At 43.3% G+C, this 14,286-nt stretch overlaps 1 protein-coding gene across 3 annotated transcripts in view; it reads right to left on the reverse strand.

Annotated features, from left to right (window-relative positions):
• Positions 1 to 13,678, reverse strand: part of APPL2 (adaptor protein, phosphotyrosine interacting with PH domain and leucine zipper 2) — a 33,507-nt gene extending 19,829 nt beyond the window's left edge. Inside the window, exons 1-2 of one of the 3 annotated variants that reach the window (XM_041426865.1) lie at positions 13,456 to 13,678; positions 8,617 to 8,715 (exon numbers count right to left, since the gene is read on the reverse strand). In XM_041426865.1, coding sequence (XP_041282799.1) covers positions 8,617 to 8,715; positions 13,456 to 13,509 — 153 coding nt within the window. In that variant the 5' untranslated portion in view covers positions 13,510 to 13,678. Of the gene's footprint in view, positions 1 to 8,616; positions 8,750 to 13,418 lie in introns of all 3 variants that reach the window. The other 2 variants (XM_041426867.1, XM_041426868.1) reach the window with 2 other exon arrangements.
• Positions 13,679 to 14,286: the final 608 nt, after the last annotated feature.

The following is a 14,286-nucleotide window of genomic DNA, read 5'->3' on the forward strand; positions in this document are numbered from 1 at the left end:
GAAATGCAGAGAACTAGTAAATTTAAATTTAATTTTAAACCTTAACAAACTATTCCTGTCTTCAAATATATAAGGCCATAAAGAGTTTGTAAAACTAGGAGCAGATCTCTGAACTGCTTCAGTAGAGCCCTGTTTACAAGGGCTGATACAGAAAACCATGAAAACTGGGACAGAGCTTGTGTGCTTTCTTATTGTCCCATGTCATCCTGAGCAAGCAGAGCCCAGCACAGTGAACTATCTGGACCAGAGACCCTGAAACACCCTTTGCTCTGGCCTGCTGCCACCTGTGACATACTGCATTACAGCCTGGTGCTTCTGCTCTGCCTTGGCACGCCAGGAACGGGGGCTTATAGGGCAGGAGGGCCCAACTTTCAGTCAGTGTTAAAGTGTGCTCAAGTGCTCAGGGGAAAAATAAAAAAAACCAAACCAAACCAGCCACTGCATGTGAACACAGGACAGGGGAAAAGCTGAATGAGGTAATTTTGACCATCTTAAAACACCATGGCGACAACACTCCCAGGCAGGAGGATATGGCACAGCAGAGGCTCCCGAGGCATCAACAGGAGTTCAAAGCTGAGATAATGTGGGCCCATGCTCAGATCATGCACACCCTATGACTATTCTCACTTCACTGTGAGGGATTAGTCTTATTTCTTGTCTCAGCCCAATTTATTAATAAGCATACTTTCACACAACAGTAATGCCAATGGTTCCTGTAAGATTTGCTGGAGTTTTTACAGATTATGTAGTTTTTACAATGAAAAAGCTTTACACATACACTTGATATTTAAGTATTTCCCAAGCTAAAGGATGGAAAAGGATGTTCTGCCTCATAATAAAAAACAAACCCTGTTAAGGGTTTGTTTTTTATTATGACATGGATAGGAATGAGGCTTAATTATCTGTCCCCAAGCAGTAAGAACACCAGAGAGACTGTGCCACCTTCAAAGTGGGAGCTAGCAAGCAAAGAGTTTATGACAGGGAGGACAGGACTCCCTGCAAGTATACAGAAGACATTTAAAGGGTTTGTTTGTATGCATGTGGGAGGAAATTCATATTACAAAAAACAAGCAGAAGTTCTCAGACCTGGCATCTTTCTCATAAACACAATCTCAAAGACAGTCTTCTTGCAGTTCCTACCCAGCTCTAAGTCCTCACACAACAACTGTGATGCTACCTATAAATTGTACAGCTGGATCAGGATGAGAGAAATCTTTTGAAATAAACCAAGTATCAGAAACATGCCTCTTTTCCCCATTTGTTTCAATTTATTTATTCCTGCAAAGTCTGCAGTTTTGTCATCTGCTCTGAATCTGGAAAAGACATGCTTCTGGCCTAAGTCTGCTAACACTACAAGAAGCTTCAGAATAATGGGCTGATACAAACAAACAAACAAAATCCCCATACCCAAAAACCCCTGGCCAAAGACACCCTGTTCTTTTGTGTTCACCATCCACAAAGCTTCTACCAGTTTGGTTTTTAGACTCAATCCTGAATTTCCTCACTTAACATTCAAAGGGCATCACTGCTCATCTGTGTGGGGCAGTTTGAAGATGGGCAGTGTAGAGGTGTGTGGAACAAGCATCTTCCAGGGGTCACCACTCCCCAGGAGTGGTCTCCAGTATGTGACAGGATAATGGGAGAACACAGAAACCCTGAGGATCTCAAAGGGGTGTAAATGAACACCACCTTACCAAGTACACAACCAGGCTACAACAGTTAATTACAGACCCCAAGCAGACATTCATAGCCTATTACTCCAGACACAGAACAAACTGAGAGGTGTGCCTGACACAAAAGTTATTTTGGGATTTTAGGCTGATTTGGAGACAACAGTTCCATGTACTACTCACAAACCACTGCTGCCAGCTGGTCACATTTTTCATTTATTGGCTCAGTTCTTTGTGTCAGAACACCACAAACTTGTTACTCAATCCCTACCCATGTGGAAAAATTAATCCTTGGTCCTTCATCTTCCCTCCTAACACCTGCTAGACTTAGTTCCCATTAGAGGTACAAAATCATTCATTGTATCATTTGGGAAAAAAAAAACCCAAACAAAAACCAAAATAAAATAGACACACGTTCAAAAACTGTAAACAACAAAAAATTAAGCTAGCAAGCTGAAACACACTCCATTGCATAAGGAACAGGAAGCAAGTAAAATGCTCTGCTGACCTAGTGGTAATACTGCATTGCTAAGCACACTAATCTGGGAAAGTTTGGTTTAATCCTCCTCCCATTTCTTCCTAATCAGCCTTTTCCCCTCCCCCTGCCCTGCTGCCATTCAGTTCCAAGACTTAGAAGTTATTTGCATTGCTTCATTGACAGATCCACTAAGTCCAGGCAAATCATTTTAACAGGTTTTAATCTATCTCCAAGGCATTTTCCCATGGATACAGCAACATTGATTTGCTTTGTCCTGAAGTGACTGCAATGCAATATACCATTGCAAAAGAAAAACTACAATACATTCCTGACTCTACATCTCTTCCATATTATCTTGACATTTCAGAATTCATCCCACATTTATGGAGTAGGACACCTATTAACGAGATAATATATCAAGCAAAAACTAAAAAAAAAAATCCTGAACAGAAATTGAAGCTTTCTAAATGAAGGCAAACCTAACCAGTAGTGGGCCTTGCAAATAAATTCATTTGCACTAAATGGTTTTGCTTAACAGGTAAGACATTTCTGCAGCATTAATGTAAAAAAAAAAGTGTAGCAGGAGGAAGAAAAAAACATATGTAAATAAGTATAATTAAATCAGTAGTGATTACAGATTTCTGCAAGTCCAGTTCAAATAGATAAGGTAATGGAAGTGGGTCTTGATTCTAGCATTAATCTACCAGAAATGAAAAACAGCTAGTTTAAAAAATATTGTTTAATTTTCAAGTTACTTCAATACTTGATCCAGCCTTCAAATAACTCAGTAGGGAAAAAAAAGTTGTCCTTACTTTCTAAGCTAGTGCCCAGAGTAAAGACATGTGGTTGATTCCACCTTCTTCATTATCACTTTTATTCACCAAGCTGTTCTTATTGTCAGAAGAGACTGATTTTTCTCTAACCTCTGTAATAAAATATCCATGCCATTTACAATTTCCCAGTGAGGCAGTCCATCCATTTTTAGGATCTCTGTATTTTTCCAAAATAAACTCTGAGGACTAATCTGCTGAAATCCAAAGATATTTCTGTACACAGTTGTCTAACAGACAACAGATTTGAGGGCATGTAAAGGATTAAGTCGAGCTATAAATTAACTTCTAAAGACACAGAACTATTCCAGCACATCCAGTTCAAATCCCAGTCTAATGAAGCTTTCTGCGAAGCAACTTTCTTACTCTAGTTGGCATTTTTAAAACTGCAAGTAACTATGACACAGAACTGCCAAAGTCTGCTTCATATAAACAAGCAAGACACTGGTAAAGGTATTTATCCATGCACTCTGTATGTGCAGAATGACACATAATAAATTTTGGCTTACATCTGGGAAAACTTAATGCCTCATCAAAGACAAAAAAGACCCAGATATGTGATTGAAGCAGAAGACCCAGGAGGTAGTTGCAGCCTGTCCACCCCTCCAGAACCAGGCAACACATTTACCTTTAAAAGGTAAATAATAATCAGGTACAGCACAGAAAGAACTGGGTCTTGATACAACAGTTTTATGCAGCTCCATTTACATATGCTTATCTCCTGACAAAACAGAATTATCCAGCAATCTAGGAAATGGCACAGTCCTGCAGGTTTAGGTTTGCATATTAAATGGCTTGGAAACATGAACCCAGGGTTGCAGAAGCTAAGCCTCACCAGAGTGCTCAGGCTGCACAGCATTTACAACATCAGGCTAACATATGGCTTGCCCTGGTGCTGATTCACAGCATGGCATCCCATCCTAACAAATGGGAACAGTTCAGCAAAGGATCATCCAATAGCTCCAAGGAACAGAAGCCACCAGTCAAAGCTCTGCTGAAAAACACCAAAAGCAGCTACAACAGGATGGTTAGCTCAGTACAGAAAGAACCTCTTCTGTCAAAACAACTACTATCAGCAGGGTATCCATACATTTACGCTGCCTCAGATCTCCAGATCCTCCTTAGCACAATGCTAACCTGTTTCCAGGCACGGTGAAAACTCTGACTTTATAGGCAGCACTAAACCCAACGCCCATGCCTTTGTAGATACATTAGTTCTCATGTGGTAATCTTCTGCTTATCTCTGTCAGCAATATATGTGAATAAGCCTCAAAAAGGTAAGATGCAAACTTACAAGTATGGAATAATAATACACACAGTATTTCACAGAAGTCAGTGATGACAATTGTAGTTTATTGGAAATGTTTGTCCCATTCTAACACTCTGTTGAAACTTCTCTATATTGAATTAGAAGTTTATAAAATGCTAACTTAATTTTTATTCCATCAAAATGTTTTAGGGAAAAAAAGGTCTTATAATTTGAAAAGCCAACCCAATTGCTCCCTTAGACACGAAAAGAAAATAATTAAAAGAAAAGGTGCATCAGTGCTTGCTTGCTAAATAAGCAAGAACTCTCAGCACTTGGGGCTAGCTATGCAACATAATAAATATGAAAGTCCATGCATAGCCTAAATGTAGTGCATGACACCCAACTACTGAGTTACAGCCTCCTGAAGGCAATACACTGGAAAATCAAACAAGCAGCACTGTTGAAAAATGCAGACGTGAGGAATCATGAATTTGCAGAGAAGTAACACTTATAAAGCACTACTTAAAAAATAGCTTGACAGATTCAAGCTGTCCTGACACCCACGTAATGTGGTACATATAAACCAATACTATTCCATAACTGTCAAAAGTTTCTCTAAGAGTCTGGATGTAAAAAGGCAGTGAGCCACAGTGGTTGTTGCTGCTTTGCCTGTATGCCTCTGAAATCACAAGAGAAATGCTCACAGAGACAGAGATGCTGAACAAGATCATACTTCACAATTCCCATGCTTTTCTCTCTCCAGATATATTGATAAAGACAACATGTGCTTCTTTCTACTCCTTCTGACATCACTGCCCCTCTATCTAGACAGGTTTGTCAGGACTCATGAGATGAAATATCTTTACAATGACAAAATACTGCATCTTACTCTCCTCTCATCTGCTCAACTGTTCATCCCTTCTAATAGTCGGCAGAGACACAAGAGTCTCCTAAGTTGCCTAAAGGCATTTTGCTTCAAGTGAAGATTTGTGGCTCAACCATTTCTAGAGCATGATGAAGAACTGGAAATGATAGCAAAGCTTTGAAAACAATCTACTGTGACAGTGGTCAGGAAGGCAAACTGGACACACTTTGCTCATACACTATTGCAAGAGCCTCAGCATTGTAAATTAAGCAAAATAAATTTTCTAACAGTTGTTGCTTGCTGCTGCTTTATAATATTGGTAATAAAACATCCAGACTGACAAACACAACATTCACAGAAATCAGCAGTAATGCCAGATGCAACATCAGGGCTTGCATAGAAGAAGGAAGCACTACAAGAATAAACTCTGTAAGGAAGATCTCCTGTATAAGACCACTACTGTGGTAATATTCTAGAGTACTACAGCACAGCTGGGAGATCTACAGCAGGAAGTGTAATATGTACTCACACGGGTGTGGTTTATTTGATGAATATAAAAATGCTTCACTGTATTTAATCACATTGGTTTGCCAGATCAACCAAGCCTCACTCCTCCAGTGCTACTTTTGGGTCCTGTGACTTCTCCTTAATCAGGGCATCAGAGCAACCTCACTCCTCCAGCGCCACTTTTGGGTCCTGTGGCTTCTCCTTAATCAGGGCATCGCACACTGCATCTGCCTTGTAGCATCACAGCCTCTTTTGCACTAAAGAGTCACCACCTGATCCCATGTGGTGTGGGTGTCCAGGGAGGTGAGAGCACTGTCCTCATCCTGCAGGGCAACTAGAGGCTTGTAAAGCACTGAGGGCCTTGCAGCCAAGGCAATCTGCTACCCACGCATCTCCCAGCTGCAGCCCAGGCAGCAGAGCCACTGCTGCACAGGATGCTGCACATCCCTCCTTACACTCTTTCTAAAGTCCTGCTCGAACACATGTAAACCTGAAAAGATGTTTAAAAGGATTCCCATTTTCCTAACTGTTTTTTAAAAATATGGGCAAGTATTTCTTTTTCACACTCCTTTCAAATGCACTGATCCAAGTGCTTAAAGCAGTTTAAGCTGTCATTTTACAAATTTAGTGTGGCTCTCCACACAGAGCAGTGTTTTGGCACAGCTATAGACAGCTATATGAATATAACCACACAGTTAATTAACAGCATGCAGTTAGTACTAATTGCTACTCCCCTGAGACTGCACTGAATCTCTTCAGAACCTTTAACTATTGTTATTTGATCACAAGTTAAAGTGGTTTGAATTACAAGAAGAAACACCAAATTTCTAGTAAGCTAGCCAAAAAAAATCGTGAAAACATGGTTAAGTCATCTGGGAAATGTTAAAGCTCAGAAAAACTATTGAAGAAAACAGAATTAACATTTTTTAAACTGTCGTGTTTTCAGGGGGCACAAACCCTGAATTTTCAGTACTGGAGACTAGTACAACCCACTGATGCTTTGTCTGACTGCCTTGACTGTGATCCCAGTTATTTTATGGCCATTGCTTTAAAGTAGGTCAGTAACTGCAATTCCTATCTTACAGACACAGAAATCAGAGGAGGAGATGACAATGACTTTGCAAAGAGAAAATCTGACTTTGCAGAGACAAGATTTAAGTCATGAAAATAAAAAGGCAATTTTGGAATTGGCTTCTCAATACTCTCAGCTTTTACAGGGTTGGTAATACTTCCTAATATGCCGCTATTGAGGCCCAGATAACACATCAACAAAAGTGCTTTTTCTCTCAAGCTGTGATCAGGCAGCCAAGAAATACCACGTACATTTTTCTTCACTGTCCATAACTAACTTTATGTTTAGTAGGCAGTTCAGCATTACCCTTCTATTTCTACATCTCAAAACTGCATCAAACTCCAAAGACCTGTTTTAAAGACTATATCAAATATTCACAAGTGACTGAATATTTACATCAAACTAAGGTAGTGTTCAGGACAGAAGTGGAGAAAAAGTGCAGGAAAAATGAAGCAGACTCAGTAGGACTGCAAAACAGTGATGGGTAAATGTACTGAGACAATGAGAAGAAAAAGGAAATGTAATTGTGGTGAAACAGAAATGGAGAAGTCTAAAAACCAAGATGAAAAGGAAGAGGCAAAGAAAAGCAAAAAAAGCTCTTTTTCTTGAATCACATAGAGCAACCACTTCCTAAAATTCCATCCTAAAATGTCAGCAGCAGCGGAAAGGGACATGAAGCCCTCAAGCTGGACATTAAAAATCAGATTTATCTCCTGATCCCCCTCTTCATCCTTTTCAATCCTACCCAGTCTTTGCTGTCAGATTCCTACCACACAAGGTGCCCACACTCTTTGTTACTCTTAAAGCACAGTGACTCTGCCAAAATGCCTATCCCTGACCTTCAGCGTTGATTTCGTGCCATCCCTCGAGCCCTCGGCCATGCCCTGCATCATTTCCTATGTATCTAAGCTGTGCTGCAAACCTCTGGCTGCTCTTCATTTGCACAACATCCAAGACGTGAAGACTCTGAAGCTCTCCAAAGCTGGATCTTCCAGGTGTAGGCAGCCAGATCCTGGGCAAATGGTTCTTCCATGTCAAACTATCAGTCACCCAAAGAGCAATCCCACCAAATGGACGTATACTTGCTTATAGCAAGATTTACAGCAGAGCTGATTTCTAATAGTGTAGGGATCAGGCACTCTTCAGGGAAATTCAAAATACCCCTGAGCTCTTAACCTTTCTGTGGGCTCTGATTTACTGGTTTAAGAATAGAAAAGTTGTTTCTAGTGAACTCAGGAATTTAACCTACATAAATACTTGCAAAACTTCCATGAGACCATGTATGTCTTTAAAGACCCAGATATGGCATTTTGAAGCACCTAATTTTATGCACATGGGAATCAGCTTCACTGAAAATCACTCAGATTTACATTTTCCAAAGCACTGGATATAATTTCTCTTACAGATTTTACCTTCAAAGGGATTTAGTCATCTAGGTCACGTAAACACTCTAGAAAATGTTATTTTTTCTGCTCCTGCTCATTTTTTTTCACAACTACTCCAGGCACTTAACTTTAGTATGAACCAAAGTGCACATCTGCTCTGTAATCAATGGACATGGGCAGTTCCCTCCATGAGGCAAGTCACAGCATCAAAGCGAGGTGCCTAAAGTCATTGTGCAGACCAGGGAATCGTGTCTGCATTTTGGCAAGCAATTTTGTCAAGGCTCGCCTCCCAATGTGCCATAAAGTAAGGACACAGCACAGTTTTACTCTGATTAATTGTTTGCAGACAAAGTAAATAACTTTTTTTTCTTTTTAATGACTACAACTTTTCTGAGCATCAAGGCAGGAGGAGGTTGAGCTATCAGATTCAAAACACCCACAACTCTTCTTAAACCACAGAAGAAACATGTACTTAGTAACTCTAATGTAAATAACAGCATCATAATAGCAATTTATCTTCTAATCCACATTGAACAAAAGAAATACAAATGAAAAATTACCTGGGCACCATAGACTCGTTGCATTGCCTGAAGCAACTGGTTTGTGTATTCTGTAAGGGTTCCTGCATCTTCTTCAAAGACACTGAGCAAAGAACGAGTCTTCAATAAAAGAAAAAAAGCAAAGTTTTCAGTCCTAAGTAGAAATATTAAAAAGAATCAAACAATTACAAAGAGATGGTAGCAAAAAGTAAAAAGCAATCAGAAATAATACACCCTTGACTTGCATGATTCTGTTTATTCAGAATCTCTAAACATGTGGAAATAGGTTCTTTTATTATGGATGGTAAATTGAGGCACAAGGATGCAAACTAATAAAACGCTACAGCCACATCCCAGCTCCCAGGCTCTTGCTCCTACTAATAGACAGTCCTTCCAACATAATTAGGAATGTAAAAAATCCTGAATATCTTCCTGCTGACGACAGTAATTCAAACCATGTTAAGGACCGGGGGTCAAACACCACTGCTTGCTCACTTTACTTCTCCAGTGTCAGACTGCATTGAAAGCACTTCTTTCCACTGAGATAATTTACACTCTGTTATTCACTCCCCACTGTCTTGAGCAACTCTTAAGGGGCCCTGGCCAAAGCAAGCTGATGTCACTGGAGTGTTCAACTCCAAGAGGCACACAAGGATACACCCATGCAGAGATACCCTGTACTTTCTTCACTTTGCTAACTCATCCTAGCCAGCAAGCAGGAAGGGGAAGGAAAAACTTGTGCTATCTTAAAGACACAAATAAATTCCCTTGGTTTGTTCAGGCAGAATTGTCAGGAATAAAGAATTATGTTGCTGACACAGCTCCCAAGATGGGATAAAAAAGATATTTCAGAATAATGCTGGGCTCCAGAATTTGCTAGACCTTTACAATAATTAAGGAGGAAAGATTGTCCCTTTAACAAACTCATGATCCATACTTAGTCTTAGCTTTGATAAATCCAATCTATTTGAGGCTAACTGGAAATGTCTCTCCATCTGTACAGCTAACCCATACGACATTAATGAGCTTCATCTTCTTACATGAGGGGCATACATAAACTCCAGTACTTTCACAGACATGTCAGTCCTGTAAAAGAGCAAGTCTTTTATTTATCCCCCTCTTACAGGAATCTCTAATGTACCTGAAGTATCCAGGTTCAAATTTGGGAAATTTATTTTCAAAGTTTTAAGATACTCCACTATTTTAACAGAAGGCACATGCATTTTTCCAAGGCATCTTTTCTTCTCTTCAAAACTCTCTGCCCAGACTGTCTTTGTTCTGGAAAACTTAACACCAGCATCCTTCAAGAATCCTGGCCTAAGATTACCTATCATTTCATCTCTGCTGAGAAGTATCCAAGCCAGAAAGTAGTGCTGCTCAGTGGTTAAAACACATGACCTGGGAGTCAGTCTTTGGGTTTTCTTCAGAACCTTCCCCCTCTGAGTACCTTTAAAAGCTCTCAACAGTTCACTTGGCTGATGTGCTGTGCTGCTACAACACCTCCTACCTGAGAGATGCTGGCAGTTTGGAAGCTAGTTTGAGATCCTAGCATGTAAGTGAATATGCATTACAAAGTATTGTTCTCAAATACAGTGAACATAAAAACCAGAGAATGGAGAGAAGTCCAAGTCAATGAAATTGATACCAGGATCCCAAATGTTCAAAGCACCTTTGTACAAAACTTCCCTGTAAGGACAGTGTCATGATTTTGAGTTTTGCACATTAATATATTATTTCAGTAACTGCAAACATATTGATTTTCAAAAATATCTGGTTTCAAATGTTTTATCTTCAACAATGTAAAGCAAAATAATGTCAACAAACTATTCTGTATCTATGCGGTGCTCAATTTGTGTTACAATGGCACCTGTTTTGTGTTACAATGGCACATGAAAAGTACAGGGTACAAAGATGGTTAAAAAATAAATCTGGGGAAAAGAGAAAATTATAAAACTGGGCACAATGTTTATCAAGCCAAATCTCAAGCCAAAACTCAAGGGTTATAAAGAAATTGCCTGAAGTAGGCTACAAATCACACACTTCTGCCTGCTGGAAAAGGTTTCCAAACACAGGAATGTCAGCTGCATTTGTAAATTTTACTGAATTTTTGCAGACTCAGATTTTTCATTTGTCTAAATATGGTTTGAGGCAGAACAGCACCGGGAACCAACTTCTGAAAGTCTTGGCCTCTGTTATTAGCACATTGTTCAAAAATAATAAAACCAATAAATTATTCAGACAGTTTGGAAGTTATTCTTGGAAATTTTTACATTTAAGAATACCCTGTGAAATCACTGTAACAAAATACCAGCATGTATATATTTTCTTTGTTGCTGTTTTGACAAATTTTGGAATAGCAGCTAATTCTGCTGAAATAAACTAGTCTAACCCAAACATTAAGCTAACATTTAGGAGGCCCCATTATTCACAACATTATCTCAGCTTCTGGAAGGATAGGAAACAATTTTCTAGTTTCATGTAAGTACTTCCCTTGATTTTAGCATGACTGCTGACATAAATTTTTCTCTATTTTGTAGCCAAATTTTTCTCTAATTTGTAGTCAAAATTAAGACACTTCTTATGGCCTCTTTCAGTCAGTGTCTGGAGACAGATCAAGACAAAAGTACTGTACTGATGGGGAGAGTTAAGTTCCAGAAACCTGATGAAGAAATAACTTTGGCCTAATTCTCCTCGGTCTTGCATGTAAATCACATACTTCCCAGAGATTATACAAAGTGAGGTTACATCCTCATTTCACCATCCCTTTGCACTCCTGTGACTGCACAGAGCAGGAGAGACTCAAGCTCCTTCTTGCAGAAGTAACTGATCCTATAAGATGCTTTGCTGCTTATTTTTGTGGAACAGAGACTAACTTTTTGCTTTGATTTTGTGAATCTAAAGCTCTCCCCAGGGGAAAAAAAAGTAAAAATAAAATAAAAGACTGAAAAAGCCCACTCTTGCTTCCTTGCATAAAAATAATATATTTTAGCAACACTGGGCCATTATAAAAATTAAACAACGTCCCTCCCTCTGAAAGCTGTAGGGCTTGAAGAAAAAGCAATGACCAAATCAGGGTAAAACATCCTGGCAATACTAAGGTTTATGCATTGCCTGGTATTCCAGTGATTGCAAAGGACACGTTGAAAGACTTCATTTCGGGACACAAGAAAGACAACTACCTCCAAATTCAGTTCAGTGCATTGTTCAGCTGCTTTCAGTCAGCATTACATTTTTAATCACTGCGGGAAGTGTTGACTGAAGAGGCAAATTAGTCCACTTCTCCTGCATGTCAATTTATTCAGCTTTAGGAGGCAGTGGGTATTTTAACACTAAAAACATTACTAACTACCCATAATGAATCTAGTACGTTCTAGTAAACTGTGGAATACAAAAAAGCTCAGGCTGGTGAGGAACTCTGCAGGTCACCTTGTTCAAACGTCTGCTCCAAGCAGGGCTGGCTTTGGTGTAACACCACATTACTCAACACTTCTTCCAGCCCAGAGCTTAAAATTCCTAAGGGTGATTGCAAATGCGCCACATCAAACAGATGACGGAAATCCTTCTTACTAGAATGGGATTTCATGAAATTACAAAAAGCCAGGCTAACATGAGGCAATTAAGATAAGACCCAAGGCTCATTAAGTCCCGACAGGTGCATTTCCAAACTTTCCTTCAAAACATCTCATGACAGACTCTGTCACCTTGCAGTAATCTCTCTACAGCTCACTATCCATTCCTCCTCCCGATCCATCAGCAGATGAGTTAGGATTACGAGTTAGTTACCTGGGAGCTGCACCCATACTGATCCACCCTGCCCTCATTTGTTTATTCCCTGCTTCACCAACTACTTTTGTATCTCGCTCTGCACCATGCTTTGTCCCCAGGCACATCTTCCGCATCTCTCAGTGGAATTTCCATTTTTTCCCCTTCCTATTACTTCTCTCTTCTACTCAACCAGCCCCTGAACACATCAAGGCATGGCATGTTGTTCTCTGTGGGGCTTCCACAGTGCCAGGGGTGCCCCGTGCAGCTGCGGCACACCGCGGCTCCCGGCGGCGGGGCACGGGGCGCTGCACCGGGCCGAAAGGAGCGACATCCTCCCCGGCCCGCACTCGGCAAGGGCAGCGACCGCCTCTCCTCGATCCTCACACCCCTCCATAGGAGGTCATCTTCGGTGGTATCCACCTCACTTATGCTCATGGAAGCTCTGCATGGGAACTGCGGCCCCTGAGGAGCAGGCACGCTGGTGCTGACACTCCTCCAGACCATTCTGTCACCGGGGCCAGGTGACTCACCGCGCACAGGTGTCCCTTTCCCTTCGGGGGAAGCCAGCGCACCTAGCCGTGCGCACCTGTCCTTCCCCGACACGCCTCGGCTCTTCAGGGCAACCCTCACAGCCACCGAGCGCGCACCCAGACGGGACGGTGCGAGGGAAAAGCCACAGCAGTTTCACTAAGGGCGGTGAGGCGAACGGGCGCACTGTCCCCCGCGCTGGGGGACAGCCCCCGTCCCGGGGGGGCCGAGGAGCAGACTCTGCCTGCTTTTCCCCCGACGAACGCCCCGCGGGACACCAGACCTCCCCCGCGGCCGCACGGCTGCGGTCCGCCCGCCTCAGCGCTTCCCCGCTCCCCGACGGCTCCGACCACCGAGCTCGCCCCGACCACTTCCCCGCCCGCCGTGCCGTCCCCCCGCACCGCCCCCGGCACCCCTCTGCCCGCCACGGGACGCTGCTCCCCGGCCCTCGCCCGCTCTCAACCCGCCCCGGCCCGGCCAGACCCGCGGGCTGCCCGCCGGCACCGAGCGCTCAGGTGCGTCACACCGACCGACCGACGGACGGGCTGCCCCGGTAGCTGCCGCTACCTGCGGGCTGTCCTGCAGAGCCTCTTCCAGAAGGAGCTTGTCGACGGCGGGCATGTTGGCGCTGCGGCGCGGCGGAGCCCTGGCAGGAGCGGGGTGCGCGGCGCTGGCACGCCCCGGCGGCGGGGCTCAGCTGCGTGCGTGCGTCCGTCCGTCCGTCCCCGCGGGGGTGGTGGCCGCGGCACTTCGCAGGCACCGAGCACGGCTGGACGGCTCGGCTGGCGGGGCCGGGGCCGCTCACTCCGCCCAGTTTCCGTCCGCCGGAGGAAGCGAGTCACGGGGAGGGCCGGTGGGGGGAGGCTTCCTGCCGCCATTAGCTCGACGGGCGGTGGCAGCGAGGGCGCTGATGGAGCGCGGGCCGTGCCGGCCTTCCGCAGCTGCGCTCCCTGAGAGCAGGGTGGCGGGAGGAGGGATGTAGCAGCGGCCCTGGGTGCCCCCTGAGCCGAGAGAGGCTGTGAGGGTGCGTGGGTGTGATAACAACCAGGGGAAGATCAGCCCCTCCAGCCTGAGCTCGTGGGGCTTGGGGACCTCTGGCTGTGGGCCAGCCCTTTGCTGTGCTCTCCTCAGGTAGCGCGGCAGGGACGCACCTAGGGCATCAGTACAGCCGCTTGCTTATCAGTGACCCTCCTCTGTGGCATCTGCGTTTGTTCTTGTCCGTGGGCAACTCTGCAAGTGAAACTGTGGGACCTTGTTGTGCTCCAGGCAGGCAAATCCCCGCACAGCCATAGCCCATAATACCATAACCCCGTAACACCTGGGGGGTTAGAAGGGATGCGTTTTGAGTTGCTGGTCCTTCATGTACTGAGCTATGTTTTTATGTGTCTTGATGCTGTT

This window comes from Onychostruthus taczanowskii, unplaced genomic scaffold (genome assembly GCF_017590055.1).
Source record: "Onychostruthus taczanowskii isolate IOZ18803 unplaced genomic scaffold, ASM1759005v1 scaffold95, whole genome shotgun sequence".
Lineage (NCBI taxonomy): Eukaryota > Metazoa > Chordata > Aves > Passeriformes > Passeridae > Onychostruthus > Onychostruthus taczanowskii.